The 27,265-nt window shown below is 39.0% G+C and overlaps 1 protein-coding gene across 1 annotated transcript in view; it reads left to right on the forward strand.

Annotated features, from left to right (window-relative positions):
* The window catches only part of LOC105447177 (nucleolar protein 4-like), an 81,655-nt gene extending 55,099 nt beyond the window's left edge, over positions 1-26,556 (forward strand). Inside the window, exons 4-5 of the mRNA XM_030983555.1 lie at positions 21,644-21,788; positions 26,420-26,556. Of these exons, the coding sequence (XP_030839415.1) occupies positions 21,644-21,788; positions 26,420-26,556 (282 nt within the window). The remainder of the gene's footprint in view (positions 1-21,643; positions 21,789-26,419) is intronic.
* The last annotated feature ends 709 nt before the right edge of the window (positions 26,557-27,265 follow it).

The raw sequence follows: 27,265 nt of genomic DNA on the forward strand, positions 1-27,265 counted from the left end.
GGGACTTTGTGTATTCAGAAAAAGGACAAAAATAGTGTTATCGCCAACTAAAATGTGTAGTGAGGTACATCAATGGCAAGTCTACCCCCGCCCCCCCCCCCCCCGGGAATCCAATCAATATACCTTAATTTGTAACATCTTGTAAGATTTCGAAATTGCCCCACCCCTATAACCCAATCCTGGACCCACCCAATAACCCAATCCAGGACCCACCCCATAGTGAATCGACTACAGTCCTAACAGCCATTTCGATTGGAGTTACGAAGGGTTGGGTTGGAGTCTGCGCGCCAGTATTTGCACCCATGGTGTGCCCGCACCATCTGGTGCCGCGCCAAATGAGAGAGAGAGAAAGAGAGAGAAATATGAGAGATAGTAATTATGACGATAAGTTATAAGGGTCTATATACGGGTACTCTGCATGGATATCGGTCTTAATAACAAATTGGCAGTAGAGGTCGTCCATACAGGCACGTGATGATTATGCAAATCACCGTGGAACCGAGGCCGGTACCGGAGCCGAAGATGAGTGAAGGTATGATACTACTGGTAGCCATTTCGATTTGTGAAGGGCCGTTTGGTTTTTCAAAAGGATATAGGGCTTTTATGATTGCTTTCTATATAACAATGGGTACTCGCAGAAGATAAACCACATACTTATTTTCCAATATCGCGTGAAGAAAGCAACTGCAACATTTTGTAGACTCTTCAAGTGCAATTTTATGAATTGACGCTGACTTTGAATTATTAGCTTTATTATTATCATTATTACTGTTAGTAGAAGTAGAAGCAGTAGAAGTAGTAGTAGTAGAAGTAGTAGTAGTGGTAGTGGTGGTGGTATTATTATTATTATTATTATTATTAGTAGTAGTAGTAGTAGTAGTAGTTGTAGGAAAAGTAGTAATAGTACCATTATTGTTGTTGTTACTACTATTATAATGTTTATTTCTTTTAATTTGCGATCACTGTTGCCTTTCTGTGACTTGCAGCTACGATAAATGACCACTGGGAGTCATGAGGGCGTTAACTCATATCCTTTAACACAGCGTTAACGCCCTTCTGGCGCCAAGCATACAAGACAAGTGGTACGAGTTGTAAACACACACGTGTTCATCGATTCGCCGAGGGAAATAAGAACTGGTATAGCAGTCATCACGAGGGATGACGGAAACGTGATAAAGTGACTAAAATTATAAAATAAAATCATTTCAACGCTTGCTACATTCTCATACAGCTGCAACAAATTCTTCACACCAAACGTTCATCAACATTACACTTTTAAGCTCATGCGCTAACAGGTGTTACCGTTGAACTGTGGACCAAACTTACAGTCACACTATTAACATAAATATAGATAAATCAAAAGATATACAAAACAATCGACTTTTCCACAAAGTTAAAATTGTTCCTAATGAACACGATATATTCAAGCGTAATACATATAAATATAGCATGCTATGTTCCTATTTAAGGCCCTTAAGTACAATGTAATTGCATTATGACTTCGTGATTTTCAACAGGTCCGACTATTGACAGTATTGCTTAAGCCCCATGGGCGCACATTAAAACATGAAGAAAGACGGAAATAAGTAAAGAAGAAAGGCAGGAGGAAAATAAAGAAGAAATAGCGAGAAGAGGAAAAAGATGGAGGAGGAGGAGGAGGAGGTGGTGGAGGAGGAGGAGAAGAACAAGAAATAGTAGTAGTAGTAGTAGCAGTAATAGAAGAAGAAGAAGAAGATGATGAAGATGAAGAAGAAGAAGAAAAGGAAGAAGAAGAAGAAGAAGAAGAAGAAGAAGAAGATGAAGAAAAAGAAGAAGAAGAAGAAGAAGAAGAAGAAGAAGAAGAAGAAGGATGAGGGGAAGAAGAAGGAGGAGGAGGAGGAGAAGAAGGAGAAGGAGGGGAAGAAGAAGGAGAAGGAGGGGAAGAAGAAGAAGAAGAAGGAGGAGGGGAAGAAGGAGAAGAAGAAGAAGAAGAAGAAGAAGAAGAAGAAGAAGAAGAAGAAGAAGAAGAAAGAGAACGCCTGTGAATAAAACTCCACTTTAAACATAAAGGATTATATAATTGTATTGAAATAACAGCCAAAAGGGAAATTGGCTCAACGTCGAAGAATAAACTTTTACGCGATTATGGCATTAGGCATTAGATAATTTAGGTATCTGTTTATAAATTTCACCTTTGGAATTAAAATCAAATTTAGTATATTTGTTTTATTGTGGTAAGTCGCGACTTATTTCGGAGGAAGGTCCGCCAACCTCCCCCCTACCACCTAGATACCACAAAGATATTAAAATATTTCAAAAATTAAACAAAACAAAAAGGCGGAATTAGATTGAAAACTTTAACGTAGAAATATTTTCTATCCATGTTTGTTTAAAATGACTACATGTATATGATGAGGGTGTATTACGAAGCCTGGATCAAGTTTTATTCACCTTTATAACCGACATCACTTTTAAAATAGGAAAACGACGATATATGAATACCCTAGGGACCTCTTTAGAACCTATGTGACGTTTGAATTTAACCCACCACCCAACGTATTGGAACCAGAAAGAGAGAGAGAGAGAGGGGGAGGAGGATAGAAAGAGATGGAGAGAGAGTGGAGAGGAAGAGAGAGAGAGAGAAAGAGAGAGAATTATGAAGAGATTTAGAGAGGTAGAGATAGAGAGAGAGAGTTGAAGAGAAAAGGAGGGAGAGAGAGAGAGAGACAGAGAGGCGAGGGTAGATGGGTGTCAGCTCCGGTGGATTTATGCGGGTAAGAAAACGTTCTTTTTTATAGGCAGACCGGGCACAGTATGTACACTACCAGGGTATCTACAGACCCCTAAAGAGGAGAATATTATAATTAGTTTCTGGTAGAGGGGTTTATCATATACATCACATACACTGACTGGCTGGCAGCGGTGTCGTGGTGGCGGGTACGAAGGAGAGAGAGAGAGAGAGAGAGAGATACTGGGAGTGGTCTTTCTCGATCGTTGGGGACCTACTGGATTTTTCCCCTCCATATTCCATATCGCAATATGGTGGAATAAATATGGGGTTATTATAACAAGGGGTTACAGAGTGCCGTGTAGTTTTGATAGTGGTCTCGTCTGATACACGCGGAAGCGAAGCATAACTATGACGGCCATAATAGCTATTTTGTTCACGATTTGCGTAGAATATCTAGGGTGACAATATTGTTAGACGTGGTTTTAAACAGAACCCCTTTAAAAAAAGTTTATTATTCAATGTATCGACAGGTTCTTTTTGGAATGATAAAATATGTATTATCGTCATGATGGATAACATCCAGAAAACACAATACGGTATCATTAACTCCAACAATGATTTAATCATAATTCCCTATCACTCTTTCGCAGAATCCCCGTAAATTTTTTGAAGATCATTAAAATTAACATTTTTTGCTATTTCGGTATATTTTCAATGAATTAGTTATAAAGGATTTACTAAGGCGAAGATTTGTCTCCAGCGATTATCATCAAGGGTAGTTTGTCAATCCGTGATCCGAAGCCGAACGACCTGATGGCTATAGTGTCTGGAAGGTCATGGGTTTTCATTGTACGGGAGAAGGGGTGGGTGTCCATGAGCGGGGCCGCAGATTTGTGGCAAAGGTAATTTATGACTACAGTATATCTCGAGTACGTCTTCGCCCACACCCCCACCCACCTCCATTAACCCAACTCCAACACCCTTTCACCATTTTATCCTACCCTACCTCCATTACCCTTCATCTCATTTCCCATATACACCCCTTTACTCCATCCAACCTTTCGCCATTCATTACCCCCACCCCAACCCCTCTATAACCCTCCTCTATTACCCACTCCCTTTACCCCAGCCCGTCTCCAATATTTGTTCAACGTTTTACTAACCTTACCACCATTACCATGTTACCCCTCCTCCCTTTACCCCACTCCACCTCCATTACCCCCAGCCCTCTTCACCCCTTTACCCTTCCCCCAACCCATTACCCCTGCGCCGTCATCACGCCAAACAACTCACCGTCGACGAGCACAAACAAGCGCCCCATGCGGTGGAAAACGAGCTTCGAAGGCCCCCTCTCTCTAATGAGGATCGCGCCATGTTCGGTGGAGGGATTGTAAAGTGGGAAGAGGCTCCGAATAGAGGGGTACCTGCTGCACGCCATGGTATCAGCATAGGGCAGACATCATCAAAATAAGTAGAGTATTAACCGCTCTCATCATAACGAGCTGTAGGCCTATAGTCATGTACCCCTGCCATATGCTTGCGTTGTATTGCATTTCCAGAAAGATTATCTTTGCAATGTTTGACTACAATGACGCCAATGACTGAGTACAAATCAGTATATAACTACAGCAAAGAGGCATTATACATCATTGACAAAAGCAGTAAACTTAAACATTGCATGTACATTGTTGCTATGTTAGGGAAAGACGACTTAAATATTATCAATCATCGTATTTAATTTCATGTGAACGATATCAGACCTTTTTCTACATATATTTGGGGAAGTACAGGAAGAAAAAAAAGTCCTTCCAGAATTTATCGCATTATTATTACTTTTATCATCATCTTAATGATATAATAATTAGTATTAATATTATTATTATCATCATTGTTATTGTTATTATTTGTAATAGCGTATAGGGTACATTTCTTACAATAAGTACAATAAGTGTACTCCTGTGAAATGTTTAAATGTACCATTTCTCATATCAAGAATTACCACAGCTCCTCACTCATAGCAGGGAAGCTAAACGAATCGAGTACGTTTTCTCTCCGACCCGCCTATTTGGTACGAGGGCCTTCAGCTAGAACGGGGTTGTATATGATATTATATGACCTCAATGATATTAGCATCTTAACTTTAATTACCCCTCATCTCCTTTTTCAAGCACTCTTCCCAGCACACAAATCATTTTCGAGAGACCGACGTCAACTTTTTAGAATACTACTTTTGGCATGTTTGGTACTATATTAGTTCTCCTAAACAATATTTTATAGATATTTCAACTAGTGCTGTTTTTTTTCGTTCCCTCTTGTTTTGATTTATTAACAAACAAAAAAAAGCGTTGAATGCTTGAGAAAGGCAATATCATGTCCCTATTCCATCATTATGACGTGGCTTCTACATTGACGTATGCGTCTATGCTGCGTCTTTGCAGCGTCAGTTAAAACTTGATTCGAATACATTGATGTCTACAGTATACTGGATAATTTCCAGTGTCGGTGTACGTGCGTTACCACAGACACGTGTTTGAATGATGACCACTGAATAAGGGTCATTAACCACAACTGAATACGAATGGTCATAAGATGTAACCTTGGGGGATTACCGAAACATTAATGATCCAATGCCATTTTTATATACGTACCTCACGTGGAGACGTTGAATGGGTCTTCGGAAGTCTGTAAACCTGTGTGAGGTAGAGTGGAAATCGATCAGGCAAAAAATATTGGCAAACGAGCAAGGTCATAGCTGCATTGTCATTGAGATATGAATAGAGAGACAGATATGGATAGAGTACAGACTTCGGGTTGCTATGCCAGCACCCTGATGTATATAGCCGCTTACAATCATGAGAGGGTCTATACATGGTAGTATAGGTCCCTGGTCTCTACGTGTACATTTTATAGACATGTACCTTGTAGGGCCTATACCTGTATGCATGTAGATATGTTTTGGGTGCCGAAAAGTACTTAGTCTCCTCATAAGTTATAGTAATTTTTCTACCACCTACCCATCATCTCTCTTTCTCTTCCTTCTCTGTCTCGCTCGCGCTATGTCTGTTTCTTCACCCCCACTCTCTCTGTCTCTCTATCTTCACCACTTTTCACTCTGTATTATTTGTATTTTTTAAAATCTCGATCCTTCTCTCTCTCTCTCTCTTTCTCTGTCTCTCTCGTTTTCTACCTTTCCCTCCTTATACCTTTCTCCCTTGAGCCTTTCTAATCGGCTCCGGTTCTCTACATCCCTGTTTTAAAAGAATATTTTACGAATCATTCTGGTAAAAAGTAAATTGCCCCTTTTTGGACACCCCCCCCCCCGACAACTAAGCCTACCTCCGGACAAGTCCAAACATAATTCTCCTCAGATCAAAGTGGTAATTGCCCAGTTACTGTATTAGAATCAAACTTTGTCTTTACTTTTCATTTACCCGAGTATTTGTCATACGGAATTGGTAATTTTACATATTTTAATCACCCAACTAGGACAAAAAACATGTAGCCATTAAAAATTGTAAGCACTTCATCAAATTGTCAACAATACGGAATGTAATAGGATAATCATGTACAGGATATATCCATGAAAGCAAAATCCCTTGAAGAACACTTAGAGGACTATAATTATACCCCAAATACTTGGAATTAATACTTTAAAACTGGTAAAATTTGTTGCAAAGGATTTTCGTCTTACTTGTGTAGGACTTTTGTCTACCAAACGACGACAGACTTCCCACTTTTAGACGTTTGAACTTTCACTTTCTGGGAACAATGAACAGGATGTATATCTCATAACGGGACATAGGTTAGGTTTTATGGTTATAGTTAGGGTTAGGGTTAATGCCATTTTATCAGGGCTTTATTTCGTCAAACCTAGAATCATGGTTAGGGTCGCAGATGTGTTTTAGGATACTTTAGGTTTAGAGTTATAGAGACTTTGTTCGGTGATTCTTGCACCAGGCTTTATTCCAAAAATTGGATCGGATTAGGGTTATTTTAGCAATTACGTTTTAGGTTAAGGTTTAGTATACAGTTTGGTCCAGGCTTGAAGTTGGAATTATGTTACTGTAGAACATTCGCAGTTGAGCATTGTGTCGTCACCCTCGCTTGAGAGTACCAAAGCAAAATCTACAGTCATACAAAGCGTATCATACAAGGAAATGAAAACGGTCGCATCCATCGTTGCCCAATTACTCAAACAGATATAATTAGAAAAGTAATTTCTGCTGGTAGAAAGTTAACGTTTCCTCTGAAACTGAAAACGAAATGTACGAATCAGAATTGTTCCCGGAGACTTCTCTGTAATTGTATATCCACGTATTGCTTTAAAACCAAAACGATTTACAGCTCAACGGATATCTACACCTATCATTGCCTCAACCGAACATGTTGGCTGAAGTCAGTTTTGTTAAGGGGGGGGGGGGAGGGGGGTGGTTAAGTAAGATTTAAAATCCAAGTGCAACATAGACTGACTGATGTACTACATAGCAAATAATGTAAATGTTGAACGAACTATATCTTTTGGTATTGAACAACATCGACATGATTAAAGTCCATGTCTCATATGGGAGCGAAAGGGTTAACGTCCAAGACAAGTCACGTAGCTACGGAGGTGGGGGCGCTCCCCTCTAATCGAAAGGCGAAAATATTTTTTTTAAACGGAAGAAGAAAGGGAGCGGGAGACGAACTTGAAAAAGGGGATGTAAGTAATGTTATAGACACAAGTTAGGAACGTAAGAATGAGAAAGAAATGGGAGACAACTCTCCAAGGAAAAAGTTATGTTGATCATGTCCATAGTAAACAGAACGAACATCTTTACCCATGCACTCGTTTTCAGGGACAGTATTGAGGAGGAATCACGACCCAGAGGTCATTAAACCGGAAGTCACGTTCGACTGTCTGTTGCCTTGTGGATGTAGATAGAGAGACACTACCGTGGTAGTAAAATGCACACCTTTTTTTTGGGGGGGGGGGGACGCACCAGTCCAACACTCAAGCACGCCCACATTCAAAATGTATTATTTGGCGTTTTAAAAGAACTGATTTGGCTACAAAATTCTGCGACAGCACGAAATCAATGACCCATTACGTAATACACGAACATGACATCTACATGTATGGTACATTATGGCATTAAAATTGCACTTTCTCGATTTCAAGACTTTGCGATGGTGTTACAGTTTCATTTATACGAATGCTTAAAATTACGTGACCATAATCTTTGAATGCAAAACCGGGGGAGGTAAGAACAGGGGTCGAGCATGATGCTACTGTCAGCTTTCATATGGAAAGTGTATGGGTCAATAGAATCGAGATTTTTAATGCGTAATGCGTTCCTGATTTTCTTCCCCTCGTTCTTTTTTTCTATGAGGGCTCTTTTCTAGGTCTTTACAGTTTACCCTTCTTATTCCCAATAATGAATCGTCATGATGAGCATTTCATTCCTCGTTTTATTGTGACAGAGTGGTTCTTTCTTTTAGGTAGAATCCATGTACTTCTTTACCAAGAAAGGTCCCTGTGCATTTACATTTGTAAGTGCATAGACACACTGAACATACATGTAGTCCGTCGGCTGCCCGCAATAAGGCCCTAAAAGCTACAATTTATATGGATTATAATTATTGTCGATGACAGTAACGGCGTTATTGCGGGCAGCCGACGTATTGCAATTCAAGCGTATAATGTTTGTAAAGAGAGAGAGAGAGAGAGAGAGAGAGAGAGAGAGGCAATACGGGTATGATATGATAATAAGAACAGGTTTTAAATTTGCCTTGGCTAGGGAATCGGGGGCAATATTCCAGCTGGTCCAGTATTTAATATGGAACAGATGTTCACCGAGTGCATATCCTACCACGCCCTGCTGTGCCCCGTTGCTGGGTGTCAAAGGGTGTCGGGCCAATTTCAAGGGGTGACGAGTTGCACCCCTGATCCTTTTGTCTGGTCGGTAGACAGTGTAATATTTTGATATTGAGACCTGTATCGCCCGATTTTTGAAATAATATCAAGGCAATTTTCGTTTCGTTTACAAAGAGTGCTTCCCTTGGCAATTCTTAATGGAATCACGTGATACAATACCAGACTCGGTGGACAATGGGGACATATTCGATGGTATTATTATACGCCTATAAAATTTGCTCCACCCCGCTCCAAAACCCCCCAAATCACATTCGGCACATGCACAAACACAATAATCCAAGACATTGTCAACCGAATACAAAAAGGGGTGTCATGTTGATGGAACTTACTCGACTGGTATGTAGGAGTACTTTTTGTTGTCTTTTAATTCACTTTGAACTTTATCCGAGATTAAAAAGCTCAGCCTAACCAATTTGTCGCACGTGATCCCAAAATCGGTGACACACAATCACGTGCGATACAATGTGCTTATCACTGAGCTCAGCGTCGATAGGTATCACCTTTCTAACAATGTTCTACTTTCTTCCTGATTCATTCATCCCCGTTTTCGTTGACATCACCGCCCACCCCTCGCTGGCAGCTCTTAAATCCCCGTGAGATGACGCTCTTAATCCATTCCCTACTCGAACCGCGCGGCTCCCGTGGAAAGCCTATGGAGATTAGAGAACGCAATAGCCAACGGGTTAAACGCTTTTAGACGTCCCGTTGGCGTCGGCCATCACGCGATCTTGGCACGTGGAACGCGTCCGCGATTCGAGTTGCTAAGCTTTGCATGCAGGGAAGGCGAGATGCGAAGACTATTGTTTTGAAATGAACCTGGCAGCCAGCTCAGACGCTTGCCCTCACCGGCAGGATTATAGATTAGCAAAGGATAAGGATTATCGTTAAGACATGGAGGACTGATAAAGAGAGACCAATGGGGGGTCTTCACCTTAATTTAAATCGAGGAAGATTCCATGTCGTTCCGGGGGAGGGGAAATGCTAAAGCGCCGTAATGGCAGCACAGCTAAAGCCGGGGTAATAATCTCCTCATGTTTGGAAGCGCTTAGTGATTGTAATAAGCGCTATATAAAAACTGAGTATTATTATTATTATTATTATTATAGACAAGATGAAAACATTTGGCGGGTTCGGACTTGAAGATATTTCCTTGTGTTAACAATTTGGGACTTTATCCTTTGTTTCGCAAGACAAACTACTAGAGACCGCCATTTCTTACAGATTCGTTCATCTTTGCGGTGAATTTCCTCAAACGATTTTAGTGATGGATTTTGATGAGCGTAAAATTATTGAGAAGGTAAGACATTGACTGTCGTTGTTCATTGCTATCTGATAATCCACTGTGTCTGTGTGACACGTGAGATCAATTATTTGAGATTCAAGTTATACTCAGATCAAATTATGGCGGCGAATCAAGGGATTATTATATTTTATGCAGTTTTATTGTTGTTTTATATTTTAGTGTTCAAATGTGGCAATGCATCTCATAACAAAAATCCCATCTTTTACCGTGTTACGTTTCAGGTTATTGGACAAAATAAAAAAGTTCAAAACTGGTTTATTATCTGACAGACCATTTCTTTCAAACACATTATTATCTCGTATAACGTATTCTTGTACTTCAAATCAAGGTTTGTCTGTTTTTCTGTTTTTTTTAAAACGAAGAATACAGTGCAATGCTCAAATATTTGCAGTTGAAAAAAAAATAGGTAACATGGGCCTAACTGTATCTGTCTTTCATATTTACGATTACGAATGTCATATTTTCAGTTCACATGCTTGCAGTGGTTCACCATATTTCGGAGTGCTACATTAGATAAGTACGAGATGTTGGAATTTTCATTACCCATTGTCATTCTAAAAACTAAACAAACCTTTCATTAAGAATATTTTTAAATCTTTGAAAACAACTATTATATTTTATCATCTTAAAATGATTGTATTGTATTTGTGTTTGTTCCTCAAGCATAGTACATTCAAATTAAACATAATTTGTAACAGAGAGGGAAGATATAGGACAAAGGGAAAGGAGGGAGTGTGTGTGTGTGTGTGTGTGTATGTGTGTGAGAGAGAGAGAGAGAGAGGGAGGGTATGGTATACTTTCACAGGATAAAGCTGACATGCAGGTTGTTTCCATTGGGCTCTTATAAACAGATGAACATTAAATGAATCGTACTTTGATCGATTTCGAGGTATATTGTACTTCCTGCCTTTTGACTTCGACCTTAGATTAATGGTCAGTAAAAAATACTGGACAACAAGCACGGACAAGATATAGTTACAGAATAGTGTGGGGTGCGAAACAGAGGAAGAAAGAGAAAGAGAGGGAGGGTAAGAAGGGGAGTTAATTATGGGGAATCGAGACATGTAGGGAGGAGATTAACTGGTGAGAGTGAGGGGGGGAGAGAGAGAGAGAGAGAGAGAGAGAGAGAGAGAGAGAGAGAGAAAGTTATGAGAGAGGGGCAAAGTGAGTCAGAGAGATAATGATAATAAACGAGAGAGAATGGAATGAAGATAGGGAGAGGGTAACAAGAAGAGTGGAGAACGGGAAAAGGGCTTGGCAGGTAGAGAAAGAGAGAGAAAGAGAAAGAGAGGGACAATTACAGAGAGATGCAAGAGAAGAAGAAGGAAAAAAAGAAGAGAGAGAGAGAGAGAGAGAAAGAAAGAGAGAGTCAATTACAGAGAAACGCAAGAGAAGAATAAGACAAAAGAGAGAAGAGAGAGAGAGAGGGAAAATTAAAAAAAGATGCAAGAGTAGAAGAAGAAATAAAGAAGAGAGAGAGAGAGAGAGAGAGAGAGATGGAAACAATTGTCAAGTTCAGTTCTTTTACATCTACGGAAGACGAACGGAAAACTTATTTTGATATATACAAATAATTTAACAGCTTAAAAGCTGCCTAGAAGTCATCATAGCATATAAACCAGGTTCTCTCTTGATTTGTTTTATCACAACCAGTCCTTGTAATTATTATCCCCTTTTCTTTCCTTTCCTCCTCTGTCTCCCTCCATCTCTCTTAAATACTTTTCTGTGTCTACATCTGCCCGCCATTAGCCTTAATCCTCTTTGCTAGTCTTTTCTATATGGTAATACAAATCCTGATGCTTAGCTCCTCATCAGCGCTACCTTTTAAAAAACGACTGTCTCTACGTCTACGTAAGATAGTAAACTACTATTCCCCCACTCTGCGAGAGGGGAAAATGCTCACCACAAGCAGCGCAATGTTGATCTCGTGTACACCCCTGTGCTGTATGGCTACGTACAAAAGACCGGGGGAGAATGAGCGGCGGGCGACGCAAAGTATATGCCCTTTTCATATTATATTAGTTCCCTTTCGACAATGCCCTCGCCCCCGTCTCCGTGGCAGCGGTGTCTCTCTCACCAGCAACCATCCAGGGGCCCCTGTATCAATAGCGATGTACATCAATTCCCTTTTCACCTAACCCGCGTCCTCGTTTTAAGCCGATGTTGGAATGATGCGCTCGCTTCCTCTCTGACTCTCTTTCTTTTTCCATACCCTCGCCACCCTTTTGTGCTCTTGTATTTTCGCTCTAAGGACTATAACCCGTGTCCCTGATAGCTTTTACCCTCTCTCCTACTCCCTCACTCTTTTTCCTCGCTTCTTCCCCCTCGTTATTTCCCCTCGCTTTTTTTCCACCGCGTTTTTTCCCCTTTCCTCTCCTATTATGTCTCGATCCCGCTGTATGGGTAAGGAAAAAGCCCGCCGTGCTACGACCATGTTGATATGCGCTGGGCGAACGCCCATCATAAAAAGGGATTGCTGCATTTTTTATGATATCACGCATCGCAATATATTAGGAAGATAGGGAGAGATAGATGAAGGGAGAGGGGATGAGAGAGAGAGAGATGGAGAGAGAGGGGAAAGAGGGAGAGAGAGGAAGTTGGAGGGATAAAGAAGTGAGAAAGACAGATTTAGAGAAAGAAGAGAGGGGTATTACTGATACCATGACGAGTACAAGAGCAGACGGTGGATAAAACAGGGGCAAGTACGGGAATAAGAAGATGGAGAGGGGTAAGAGAATGCCCCCCAAGAAGTGACCTGTTCACTTCCTTTTCTTCTTCTTCTTCTTCTTCTTCTTCTTCTTCTTCTTCTTCTTCTTCTTCTTCTACTTCTACTTCTTCTTTTTCTTCTTCTTTTCCATATTCTTCTTCTTCTTCTTCATCATCTTCTTCTTCTTCTTCTTCTTCTTCTTCTTCTTCTTCTTCTTCTTCTTCTCCTTCTTTTCCACATTCTTCTTCTTCTTTTCCATCTTCTTCTTCTTGTAATTGGTATTATCGTTAGTTGAGAGCCAGTAGGGTTTTTTAACCATGGATGAAAATAACAGGTCAACGCCCTCTCTATATACAGACGACAAGCTCAATGAACATCGACTCTCGAATCATTTGTTAATAATCCTTTCCCGCCCAGCTCCATCACAGCCGCTGAGCGACCATCTCTCTTAATCCAAATTGATATTCCGGAGAATTATAGTTAATAGGTGTTAAAGACATTAAAACATAATGATATTAATAACACTTCATGAGAGTCCAATGTCGCATGTGATAATTAATAGAAAGAATAACAAATTATCAGCCATTGATGATGGTACATGGAAATATTATCTTGTAATTAATTATTGTAATTGCGTAAATCCGACCAGATCTTTTAGCATGGAATGGGGATAGTTTCTTTTCATTTCATGTAAACTGGCTATCTTACCTTTTCGTATGTTTTGGCCTCTTTTGTATACATTTTTTTGCTCATCTAATCGCATCACGACTACCACTGAAAGACTTTGAACATGGGTGGGTGTTCAAGCGGTGTTTACTGTAAATGAATCATGTTATGCTGATGGGTGAATGCAGTTCTAAAGACCTTTACAAAACTGAATATATCTACATATTATAGTTTGTTTTTTTAATGATAAACTGAGTATGGTTCAGAAAAATGTAAATATTGAGTGGGGGCGGCGACGTACCCTAGCCCCAGCTGCGTACAGTCATGGTTCAGTGGCCAAGCAATGGCCTCGTAACTGTGAGGCACCAGGATCAAAACCGTGTCGAAGATGAAGAAGAAGAAGACGAGGTAGATGAAGAAGAAGAAGATGATGAAGAAGAAGAAGAAGTAAAGCAGATGTAGAAGGAGAAGAAGAAGGAGGAGGAGGAGAAGAAGAAGAAGAAGAAGAAGAAGAAGAAGAAGAAGAAGAAGAAGAGGGGAAGGGGAAAATTAAGAAGGAGAAGTAAGAAAACAAAGAAATGTCAGAGAATGAAGCGTTGGTGTTATGAGAAAAAGGCAATGTCCATCGCCATCACAAAACATCTTCAGCCAAAAAAAAAGGAAAAGAAAGGAGTTGCTAATAAGAAAACCTCATCACGGAAAATCACCATCTTCCTCTTTACCCGAGCTCATCTCATCTCAACTCATCAAGTCCCCGCATCATTAGTGCGATTACGTAACCCGGTACTAATCTCCCACTCTTTGCTCTGCACCCCCTATGGGCTACATCATCTTATTGTCAATCAGGAGACTGAGCGAGACTCTGCGAGGGCGCAAGGAGATGAGATGGTAGAAAGACGGTCCTTTGTTAGTTCGCAAACACGCTAATTAGAAGACCCAACTCTCTCTCTCTCTCTCTCTCTCTCTCTCTCTCTCTCTCTCTCTTTCTCTCTCTCTCTCTCTCTCACTAACATCTTCAGGAGAACTAAATGAGAGGGAAAGAGAAGGGGAGAGCGATTTCACCCCCTGTTATTCTCATTTCCTTTAAAACAAGCACAATCTTGACTCAATAGTCAAGAAGCAAGATGAAATACGATTGATGATTATAGTAGCCCTTCTAGACCCGTTAATTTGCCAATATACCCGCAAGGTGAATACATGAGAAGGACAAGGGTGTCTTAGAAAAGTCTTATTAGGTGGAAAAAATAACCCACCTCATCATGGAAAATAATTTCGACTTTCGACAGAGTAAATTACTTTTCAGCTTCAAAGTAGCAGGAATGCTTAATTTTTGTCGAGTATGTCTAGAAACCCGTTTCTTATAGCATGCTTCGCGTATAGTGTAAGCATTGTCTTGCCAGTAAACGTGTAGCTTTTGAGCCCAAGAGTATATCAACTGCTTTAAAAAAATATTATTAATTCATTTTTTTATTCATTCATGTATGTATTTCCTTTTGTAGAGGTGTTGTGGTCGAGTGGATAAGTCGCCGGACTGTCGATCACAAGGTCCGCGGTTCGAGTCCCGCCGCCGCACTAATGTCCTTTGGCAAGACATTGATCTACATTTGCCACACTCCACCCAGGTGAAGTAAATGGGTACCTGGTAGGAATTTATTCCTTGAAATGCGAGAGCGTCGTATGGCAGCCGTGCTAAAGCCAGGGTAATAACCGGGAGCGCCAGGAGGGTCAAATCTGACTGACATGAGCGCTATACAAGAACCCACTATTATTAGTATTATTATTTAAATATTTACTGTTGATTGATTGATTCTTTCATTTTTACTATCTTACTAAAATAGGTTGCATCATTTCGTTTAAGAATCCTCTGAACTTTTACTGTATTTTAATAAGTATACCCAATTTTGATAGTTTATTAAAATTAGTTTATTAAAAAGTCATAATAAATGTCACCTTGAAATCTATTTCATGGTAAAGAGATAACTTGTTTTCTGTGCTATGATACCCTATTCATGATTTTTCTGCCCCAGATGACTGAGCACCAGGGTTTTAAAAAATGTGCTGTCAGTCAACCGTGGCAGCTGAGTTATAAATATATTATCATTAGACAGAAGATTAGTTACTCTTTAAAATTAAATATAATTCAAGATTGAGCAGGTTAAATTCTTTAAATGGAAATCTACCAAAATGTGTGTATACTTTTGTTTTAATACGCACTGTATATTGTATTCTTGCACATTTTAGGATTTTGTGATACAATTAACAATCAGTAAATTATCATTGTACACTTCTTCATCAAAATATTATATTTTTGTTGCAATCTAAGAAAGAAAACAAGAAAAGATTATTTACAGCTTATTAATATGTGAAGTAGATGGACAAAACAAAACGAAATGAAGAAAAAATAGAAATAGATCATTGTTTTGTCCATGTAATATCCCATAAACAATATGAAAGTCTGCATTGAAATCTTAATAAATCTTGTTTGTTGAATCACGAACTCCGATGTTGAGATTATACATGGCTTAACTCTGAAAATAGGAAACAAGACGGTGAAGCCTTACACAACATTGAGGCTATATGTAAACAGATCGCTGGGTGTGACCATGGTCAACCATGTTGTGGTCAAGAATTATATTTGACAGTATAAATGCGCCTACATTCATGTGGTCAAAATGGACGGAATATTAGTGCGTTCTGATATCTGAACCTCAAATCTATAACTGCGTTTCATATTGTGTTCATAAATCGACATGAAAATATTTTTTTTTTTTTTTTTTTAATTTAAGCTATAGAAGGCTTATCAGCTTGATACATTCATCATATATACTGAAATCTTAGATGTGATCTCTAATCACTGATACATTTTGGACGAACTGTGTTGGGCTTGTCCATAATGAAGAAAAAAGAGGTCTCGTAGTCCCAACCGCTCCTGTTCGTGTTGGATGAAAGCTGAGGGTTCATGCACGCTCAGCCCATCTCGTTTTCTCATCAAACCCGTCTTGAGGCCCCTCTGTGTACAGAGATAGAGGGAGACTCAAGGTCCTCGACGTTCTTCACGAGTCTTCTGTTAGTCCTTGTCAGTATTCACTACAAGTCAGTCTCATGGACAAGTTACCTCTGCTATTCGCCCCTCCTCCATTCATTCGCCCCCCTCTTTCTCTCTCTCTCTCTCTCTCTCTCTCTCTCTCTCTCTTGCTCTATCCCTTTCCCCTCTATCTATCTTTCTCTATGTCTCTCTCTGTCTCCCTCTTACCCCTCTCTCTCTCTCTTTCTTTCTCTCTCTCTCTCTCTCTCTCTCTCTCTCTCTCTCTCTCTATTGTGTGTTGTATTTACCTCTTTCACTTTCCTTATTTTCATCTACCCCTATTTTTTTCTCTCTCATTGTCTTTCTCTTCGTTATCTAACCTTTTTACTTTCTTCCGCCGTTTTTTTTTAAATTCTTGATTTGCTCTTTCAATTTTACTTTATTCTAAATCTGAACACAGTTGTTTCTAAAATCTTGTAACATTCTCCTTATTCGGGGAAGCTTTCAAAATCTTATTTATCTATCGTGACATAAAATTATTTGTTTAAGATTCATCTCTCTCTCTCTCTCTCTCTCTCTCTCTCTCTCTATATATATATATATATATATTATATCTCTCTCTCTCTCTCTCTCTCTCTCTATATATATATATATATATCTCTCTCTCCCTCCTCCGTCAATAATCTCTCCCTCTTTCTCACCCCCTTCCCTATCATCCCCTCTCTGTTTGCATAATTATTATCTCCCTACCTTGCTGTCACTTTCATGTCCTCTTAATTTTGGCGCGGTGCAGGCAGCGTGCCTCCTCGAAGTGGCCCCCTTGTCCCCTCACCCCAGTGCAGCCGCTGGCGACCTTATTTGGTAGCAAACGGCAGGCGAGCAGCTGCCGAGCACAGAGGCACGGGGAGGCCCCAGCCTGGTGGAGGCCGCCCCGATCGAGATGGGGAGGGTCACCGAATCCATCCCTTGTCAACAAAAGAAAGAGAGAGAGAGAGAGAGAGAGAGAGAGAGAGAGAGAACAAAATTGTTTTTAACGCCATCAAGTAGAAATCATCATCCCAAGCATGTTCTTATACGAACCCAATATTTATTCGTATGTATCTTTGGAAAGCACGAATATACCATGTACTGATATAGAGAAAATACAAATCAAAACGACTTTGAAATGAAGCCCCGTTGATACAAAATCCTAATATTTATTCGTACAATGTACCTTTGAAAAACGCCTTATGGTATTACTATGTACTGATATATAAAAAATACAAATTAAAACGACTTTGAAATGAAGCCCCTTTGAAAACTACCAAATATTTATTGGTATGTATCTTTGGAAAGCGTTTTACATTATACTTTGTACTGACATTGAATTCGAATTAAAATCAATTCAATTCAATTTCAATTTATTTGCTCATAAAAATCCAGAAAACACATGCAAACATTCATAAATCAACATGATACAAAGGGTAAAATTCACAAGAAAAATTAATAACAAAGTATACATTTGGATTAAGTATGAGAGGGACAGCAAGAAAGGAACAAGCCTTGTGATTAGCTGACCCTGTAACATAATACACTAAGGACGCTACAAAAAATAACAAATCACTTACAACAACATAAAGGGAGGGGGGTATGCTTATACATTTAAACAAACAAACTTGGTGAATACCTGTCTAAAATAAAGTGCCAAGATTTTGACTTAAAAACATTTAACGAAACTGATTGTTTAATATCTGAAGAAAGAGAGTTCCAGATTTGGGGTCCTTGAAATAATATTGAGTTTTCAAAAGATGAGAGCCTTGGTTTGGGTAAATGAAAATCATTAGCATTTCTTGTATTGTATCCATGATATTCATTATTGAACTGAAAGAATGTTTTAATATAGTCTGGCAAGAGGTGATTGTTACATAAGTACATAAATATAAGTACCTGAAATACATACATATCATGAAATTTCAAAACACCTGATTCAATAAATAAAGGGTTGGTATGGGCAAGGTAAGGTGCATGAGACATATTTCGTATCGCACGTTTTTGTAAAATAAACAATCTATCAATGTGATTATTACTTGCATTACCCCAGACAAGAATACCATAATTAAGGTACGGATATACAATTTCATAATAAATCATTTTAAAAATCTCCTTTGGAAATGATCTTAAACAATACATTATTCCTATATTTTTTGCCAGCTTATTGCACAGACTATCAATGTGATTTTTCCATGTAAGTTTATGATCTATTGTAATGCCTAAAAAGTTTACTGACGTTACACACTTAATATCTGTATTGCACACTCTAATTGAAAGATAATCTGGTATAAATAAATTACTAAAAGTAATATAGCTGGTTTTTGCTACATTGATTATCATTTTATTTGCATAAAACCACTCAGATATTAATTCAAGTTCAGAATTGAATAGATTATGTAAGTCCTGACAGTTAGGATGGGATAAAAACAGACTGGTGTCGTCAGCAAACATAATACAATGTAATAATTTAGATACTTTACTAAGGTCATTTATAAATAAAAGAAACAACAGTGGTCCTAAAATAGAACCCTGTGGTACCCCACATGAGATAGTCCCTTGCTGTGATTTGCATTTAGAAATTTCAACATATTGTTTTCTATTTGATAAATAACTTTCAAATAATTTAAGTACAATACCTCTTATGCCATATAATTCAAGTTTGTGTAATAAAATAGCGTGATCTACTGTATCAAAAGCCTTCTTCAAATCTAAAAACATTGCAATCATATATTTCTTGTTATCAAGAGCATTAACAACAGTGTGAACAAAATCAATAAGAGCCGATGACGTCGAATGTCCAGGACGGAAACCATATTGGTTCAAAGATAATATATTGTACTTGCTTATAAAATCAAATAATCTATTGTACATACATTTTTCTAAAATTTTAGAGAAAATTGGCAAGACTGATATGGGTCTGTAATTTGCAACATTTTCACTTGAACCATTTTTATATACAGGAACCACACGAGCAATGACTTTACTAAGGTAAAGGACGAGCAATGACTTTGAAATGAAGCCCCGTTGATAAAATAAAATCCTTATTGGAGGTCACTTTTGTTCATAATCATGCTCAATCTGTATTTTTGTAATTTTATTTTTTTAGGAACATAAAATGGGTCAGGGTACAGTTTTGTAGGGCTGCACTTTCATAAGATGTGGATAATCATTAAAGTGCTAACATAGGCTATTATGTACATGATGTATACTGTTATAGGGATTTCGTGACTGCTTTCAATTGTTTTCTCACTATTTTTCAGTTTGATATACGTAATAGTACATGTACAATGTTTGATGCAGTTATCCTTGTAATATTGCATAGATATAGAGAATGAAAAGAATGAATGGGTGTGATAAAAATGCAAACAAAATTAATAGAGAGTTATAGAAGAGGAGGAGGTAGAGTGAAAGACAACAAACGGAAACATACACAGGAATACACAGGAAATAGAGAAAGAAGGGGCACAGAAAGAGACGCGACAGATAGATAGACATGCAGAGAAGGAGAATAAGAAAGAAAGAAGAAGAATATGTTTAGGAAAGCTTTATGCGATACAATCATTATATTCTCTTGTATCCCGTGCAAAATAGTGTAAGTGTTATAACTCATAGGGCGTCTTAAAGAAGTGGAAGAAAAAGGGCATGAAAAGTAGAACGATCGAGGGACGAGGAGTGAGAGAGAGAGAGACAGACAGAGAGACAGAGAGAGAAAGAGAGAGTGTGTGTGTGTGTGTGTGTGTGTATGTGAGAGAGAGAGAGAAAGAGAGGGAGAGGGGGAGGGGGGTGAAAATATGGGGTGGGGGACATCACTGCTAATGACCTTTAAGATGCCTACAGGGTGTACATCAGCTCCCATTCAATCTCATTGTAATGATCGAGCTTTCCAAGTTATGATAATAATAACTTTTGTCATAACATTATACACGCGTATAGGCCCATACATTCATCATTGTTTACTACAGCTATATAGGGGGCATTTACACAGATCCGTGTATTGAAATATTGTGTACTGTAATTCCTGTATATGGGTAATACTTCGTTACAACCCTCATAATACAAGAAATGGAATTTATTCGCCATAATGAGCATTAAGCCTCATTATATTCATTCCCGATCATGGCTATTATATTGGATGTGGGTATAATACTGGAATATTTTGAAAATACACGCCCTGTAAAATTTTCGGAAAACAATAAAATGAAAATATGAAATGCTAATGGGACACTATTCAATTCAATTCAATGTATTTATTATTTTGTCCAATATTACATTTACTTGTACTGTATGAACACAGGACGGTGCGAAAGGGCCTCACCGAGACGCGAAAGCGTGATCACTCAATACTGAGCTCAGCTCAAGCTGCTGAAAGTCAATTGAATGAAATTTCCCCAGAATTTGTGGTACGAGTTAGACACCATTTTGTTTTGATGAACTAATCAGAAGTAATTTGCCCCATCACAATAATCACAGACTTATGCCAAGTAATCATGTTTACAGCACCACGACCAATACTTTCGCAACTGTTTTTAAAAAACAGCCAAGGCAATTTTAATAGCCTTGCACTTCACCTTTTAACATTTGCTTTATTTATTTATTTATTTATTTATTTATTTATTTATTCATGTTTTATTTATTACAATTGATAAAACAGTGGAGGGTAGTCCGATTCAGTTAAAAGAAACTGCTTTCCAACGGAGCCCTCCACATGATACAAACAGTAACATAAAACATAAAAACGAAACATAAATTAAAACATCAATATAACTCAATATATAAAAACATTTATACATTTGAATAAACTATATATACATGAGGCGCACGTGAATTGCACGGCTAGTTGTTAAAGCATGTTAGAGAACTGTTTACATTGTTTCTTGAAATTGTTTAGTGACTTGCAATTTTGGACGGACAATGAAGTCTTAATTGATCCAAAAATGATTCTATGAGATGTACAATATGGTAAATTGAAATTGCACTTGAGTAGGATTTTCGAAAGTATTTGCGATCGTTTTCTGTTTGGTGTTTGCTTCTTTATTGTCCTTTTCCTCTCTCAACGAGATCAATTTTGATATTCAGAGATTGTTGCCCACACTCTTCTAATTCAGTTTAACCTGAGCCTTGGTCTAAAGTCACGTTTAACACAAGAAAACTGAGACCTCAGATTAATTTCCTTGTAAAAACCCGATTTTGAACAAAAGCTTTACCCAAACATTGGCGTTGAATTCGCATATAATGTTGGCTTTTTACATTGCTATAATTGTACCATTCTTCACCATTTCTCTTGATAGGACGAGACATCACTCTCAAGCGCCGACACTGAAATAAGTGACCCCAGCCTTCTATCCGAAACAAGTGCCTCACAAGCTGTAGAAGGGGTCACCACTCCAGCAGAACCTGATAGACTGAGTCCACAGCCGCTAGATCTTAAAAAAGGTAATTAAACAAACAAACAATCATTTATTTAATGCATGAATGAATGAATGAATGGACAAATAAATACATAAATAAAATAATAAATAAATAAATATGACAGATATGTACAGATTATTGAGAGAACATATAAGAGATATTTTATTCTCGAATTGCCAAACGTTTTTCTTATGCATGAAAGGGGTTGTCTTAACTTTTAAATAGTTATTAAACACAAATAGCAAAGGATCTTGTGAGCCTTAGGAAACAGATTTTAAAAAATGAAACAATCATAAAACGAAAGAGTACATTCATTATAGGTCTACATGCGAATGGATTGAGGAAGACAGAGAGAAGGGAAAAGAGGGACGGGGTAAAGGAAGGATGCATCAAGTCCACATTATTTATTTTAAGAACACAATTACCAACTCATTAACAAAGGGCTGAAACATATACAACTCACAAACAGAGAGTCCTATCTATTGTAATCCAAGCTTGCCCTTGGAATAACAATAAACAATAACAACATCAGTAACATTAACCTTCAACAAGAAAACACACACTTTCTCCTTCAATCATGGGAGGTACAAGAACACATAGCTACCCTCAAAATCTAAACTGAGTTATGACATACAGTACCTCAAATTACAAGCAGAATGGGCCCCCTTCATTACAGAGGACCCTCCTCAGTCCAGGGTAGAAAGCAAATCAAAAGAAATGACTTAATACATCTTGGGGCCCAATCCGAGAGCGCGCTATATGATGCGAGAGGGTTGGACAGAGATGCATTTATCCTTTTTATGATTTATGATATTTTTATTTTTATACTAAGGCCGAAGTAGTTTGTACAGAGAAGGGGTTACATTTCCTTCGCAGCACACCCCCACCATCCAGCCCCTTTTGATACATAAACTAGTGTTTATGAATAGTATAATGATGAACTATGGCGAAGTGTGGGTCCAGAAAAATGAGGGTGCATCGTTCGTGTCGGTAGGTGGGGGGGGGGGGGGGGTGCAGGATGAAAGGCAAATCTGCATGATATCTATCGTATCTTCAAAGGAAAAGGATTGCTGGAGAATAAATCAAGCTATAAAAAGATAGTAAGAACATGGACAGTAACGATAACAATGGCGAGGAGAAGAAGAAAAAGAAAAAAAGAGGTAGAAGAAGAAGAAGAAGAGAGAAAGAAGAATATGTTTGGGAAAGCTTTATGCGATACAATAATCACTTTCTAATTGTTATAACTCATAGGGCTTCTTTAATAAGCATACACATACATGCTTTATTGAAAATGAGTAGGATATGCTTTAAGACCGGTGACGGGTTTGCGTTTTTAAGAAATTAGTTGCAGATTGGCAAAAATTCTTAAATTGCGATTGGCATACTGATGAATTTAATCGTTCTGCAGAGAGTCTATATCTTCATCCGAGAATCTGTAACCTCTGGGTAAAATCCGAGTGCCCCACATACCCTACTGTTCGTGGGGATCCCGCGAAGACTTTGGCTCAATACCCCCAACCCTTCCAGGGTAGGACTAGCCCGCACCCCCTCAATCGCCCCTAGGGTGCCTCAGCGTACCCCTAAGGGTACCCCAGTGTGCCTCCTGGTACCCCTAGTTTGCCTCGTTAGTACCCCCTTCACGCCTCATGGTACCCCTATTAGCAATTCCGTGAAGGGGGTCCTCCTATTAGAGGGGTCCGCGGAAGGGTGGGGAATAATGAGCGAGTAGAATCTTTATTCTCTCTCTCTCTCTCTCTCTCTCTCTCTCTCTCTCTCTCTCTCTCTCTCTCTCTCTCTCTCTCTCTTGTTGGCACATAGTACTGCCCCTGATCAAAACTTGACTGATTTTATGTCAAATGATGTACGGAATACCCTTTGTTACCCCCTTTTATTAAAACATTTTCTTTTGTAAGGTTTTTCACCTCCCATTCTCTGGGGCATGACATGTACAAATTTAGGTTACTAATTCACAATCACTCCAGATTGGGTTTCTCCTTGAATCCTTTATCACAATCGCGTAACTATTTTGAGTTCACTAATCGCTAATCGGTATTCGAAGGGAGTATTTCATCCCTGTCATCAACCGTATACTGTACATGTAGGTGGTACCAAGTTGTGTATATAAAAGGGGGTACGGTACATGTGCCCCCCCCCCCCATTAATTACCAAAAATATTAAATGAAAAGTGAGAAAAAGAGGGCGGAGGGGGAAATGGAGTATTAAAACAACAAGACTTTTCGACCCCCTCCCACACTCTCCCTCTTACTACAAAAAAACCTTGTCCAGTTGCATTTTATCCTCCGAGTTAAGACCAGTCCCCCACCAGTAATAATGGTGCCCCCTTCATGCCTGGATCCACGCTACGCCACTGTGACTGGTGGTACCCTCTTGCTGCCCCACCCATCCTAGGTCTGCCCATCAACATGGCACGCGTAGGTGAAAGGACCTTGGGTTGTCGTCGAGAGGGGCCAACAAAGTGTGTCTGGGGCACTTACGAAAGGAGACAACATCCAATGTAGATTTTCTTCGGAGAATTCCAGTTTTCAATAGGGTGCGGGGGGGGGGGGGGCTTGAAGTTCAACGTTTTAATGGTATTCTAAGACAAATCTACCCTTAGCTATACGAACATGCTCAATACCATTTTTTCTGAGATTTCGTGCCAGCTTCATTGCCTTGGAAGGAAAGCCATTGCTGAAACATGCCAACAGAAGTCGACATCTGACATTGTTTGTGAAATATGAAATACATAAACATATCCATATGCTCCATACAGTCAAACATGAAACATTCATCAATGCAGTACACATAGGCATCTTCAGACCGTTTTATTAACCGATGGAAGGGGGCGGGAGGGGGAGGGGTTGAGTGTTAGACCAATCGTGAGAACAACTTCAATAAACATTTTCGAACAAGAAACAAGTAGAACCTATTCGATTTGCTCACATGGCTACAACTACACATTTACACATTTTCTGGCAAAAACTGTCTTATGTGGTTGGGGGTAGCCTATACCCATTACCCCCCCCCCCCCCCTTATCGATGCCCCTTGCAGCAGATAGGGTATTGCAGATTGAGTCGTCACCGGGGAAAGTATACATTGCAATCCTATACACGGTAGAATAAGATATCTTTCTATTTATTCTCACAACAACCCACTCGATACCGCGTGTAGAGACAGATGATCCAGTATGTTGTTAGGATTTGAGGAAGTAAATCGGGGATGTTTCTCTCGCCCAGTGCCGAGTTTCCTGCTTTAAGTTCATGGCATGGCACCTTGAGCGGAAGAGAAAGCGAGGGTATTTATTTATAGATAAACTCCAATATAACTATATATTCTCTGGAATCAACTACTTATAGGTTCTAATCAGACAATGAAGACGCAAAGAGGCACCGGAATATTATTCTCAATATACTTCATAAGGCCTTAATTCCAAGAATAATGATATCCGCGTTTATGTTATTAATGTTTGCACTTGACTATGTAGTGCAACTGATATATATTACTACTATTTAGAATGTTGGCGAAATAAAATAAATTAAAAGATTATTAAACTCTATTTGCGAGACGGGAATATCAATAATGCTTTAGCAGGGGTTGTGATATCAGTTTGATCTTCGTAGTGGGTAGGCACAAACGGCTAGTGACTCCTTCCCGTTAAAGAGATCGTTTAACAATGTTAAATCTGAGATACACGGTCCTACATGTTGCCAGTGTCTGTGATATGGTATAATATTGAAGCTCTAAAAAAAATCGCGCTTCAAAATGATCAAGAAGTGCCTCAAAAAAGTAAAAAAATCTTTAAGTGACCGGTTTTACCTTACTCGCTTTCCCAATAGACTGTCGTGTTATGAAAACCGTTTGGCGAACGGTTTTCAAAATTTGTAATTCCAATCATTAATATCTTGATAAACAGACAGGCGATCGGCTTGTAAAAGTCATGGAGTTCCTGACAGACCCTAAAGGTTTATAATTATTATTGCAGCATGAGCTAAATCAAGGATTATTTCTAAAGGATCTAAGACAAAGTTACCGGATCCCTTTAAGAAACTCAGTCGGCACACCGTAGATAGAGAACAACAGAAAAATATTGCCCTGTGTCCTTTGTTAAGTAATTTTTCAACGAAGGGGCGGGTGTTCATTTTTTAAATAAATTCCTTGGAACATTGTCTTGTCATCATCTGACTTATACTGTGATCACCAATTTTGGATTGTTGTTGTTTTTTGTTGGGGGGGGGGGGGGGAGGGGGTTACAATTTCATGTGTTCTGTCGTTGTGTTTTGTTCAAGGGGGTAGGAGGCGAATCCTTTACCCCATTTTCCTACCTCGGAAATATTTCAAAAAAAAAAGATCTTTCACACAACATCCTGTTAGTATGTATCACCTGACATCAATAATGACCAACAGTTTGTCTATGTTGTGCAATCTGTCTATATGTTGTACTGATGGATTTATTCAATAGAGGGCAATAGCATAGCTGCCAAACATTCCAAATTTTTAGGAATGAGAGGGGGGGGGAGGAGAGAAGCTACAAAAATCCTGTTTTTATCGCTGTGCTCGTTTTTTGTCCCTTTAGGCCTATACATTTTTGTCCTACCTCAAAAATATCTTAACAACATCCCCTGTTTAATCACGTGACCTATCTTATGACTACCAGGGGAAATCATGAAGGAGACTGGCAGCCAGGGGACCCACACCCCCGACGAACACGGGAGATCATCCGCAGAGCCTGACACACAAGCCAAGACAGATTCAGCGTCCAAATCATCAATAACGAGGGCACCCCGGATGTGACCGCACCAAGCCAAGTTTTCGGGGTAACGTAAACTTTTACCGTTTCTTTCTTTCTCCTTTCTTCCTTCCTTCCTTCCTTCCTTTCTTTCTTTTTTATATTTTATTTTCCTTTGTCTCTCTTTATCCTTCTCTCTTTCCAATACCCCCCCCCCTCTCTCTCTCCCCCCTCTCTCTCTCTCTCTCTCTCCCCCTCTCTCTCTTTCTTTCAGTCTGTTTCTGTCTCTTTCTTTAAAGGATAATAATAAGAATAGTACCGAATGCCATGCTAAAGCCAATTTTATCTTGTTGTCTGAGACTCTATTTTTTGTACCCGCACATTATTTTTGCCTTGAATTTCAGTTGTGTAAGGGTTCACAATAATTGTACCTATTCGGCTTGAATACCAACTCTGACTGCATGGCTCAAATATGACTTGCTCAGTGAAGCTGGAATTCAGAAGAAGAAAACAAATTTGAGGAAGATTAAAAAACGAAATTAAAGTTGTGATTTAAACAAGCGAGAGAAAGGAATTAAAAAGATGTTCAAACAAATCAGACAACTCATTAATTCAAATAAATGGCTGGTTGGTAAATACAAATAAATTGCAAATCGGTCTTTATTTGTTGACGTCCTTATGTTACTAATCAATAGTTGTACTGCACATTTTACAACATCAGGTTATCAATATCCACTTTTATCTCGTTTGGGACTTTACCTAAGATATAATAAT

Source organism: Strongylocentrotus purpuratus, unplaced genomic scaffold, assembly GCF_000002235.5.
Source record: "Strongylocentrotus purpuratus isolate Spur 01 unplaced genomic scaffold, Spur_5.0 spur5_scaffold_13, whole genome shotgun sequence".
NCBI classification, from domain to species: domain Eukaryota; kingdom Metazoa; phylum Echinodermata; class Echinoidea; order Camarodonta; family Strongylocentrotidae; genus Strongylocentrotus; species Strongylocentrotus purpuratus.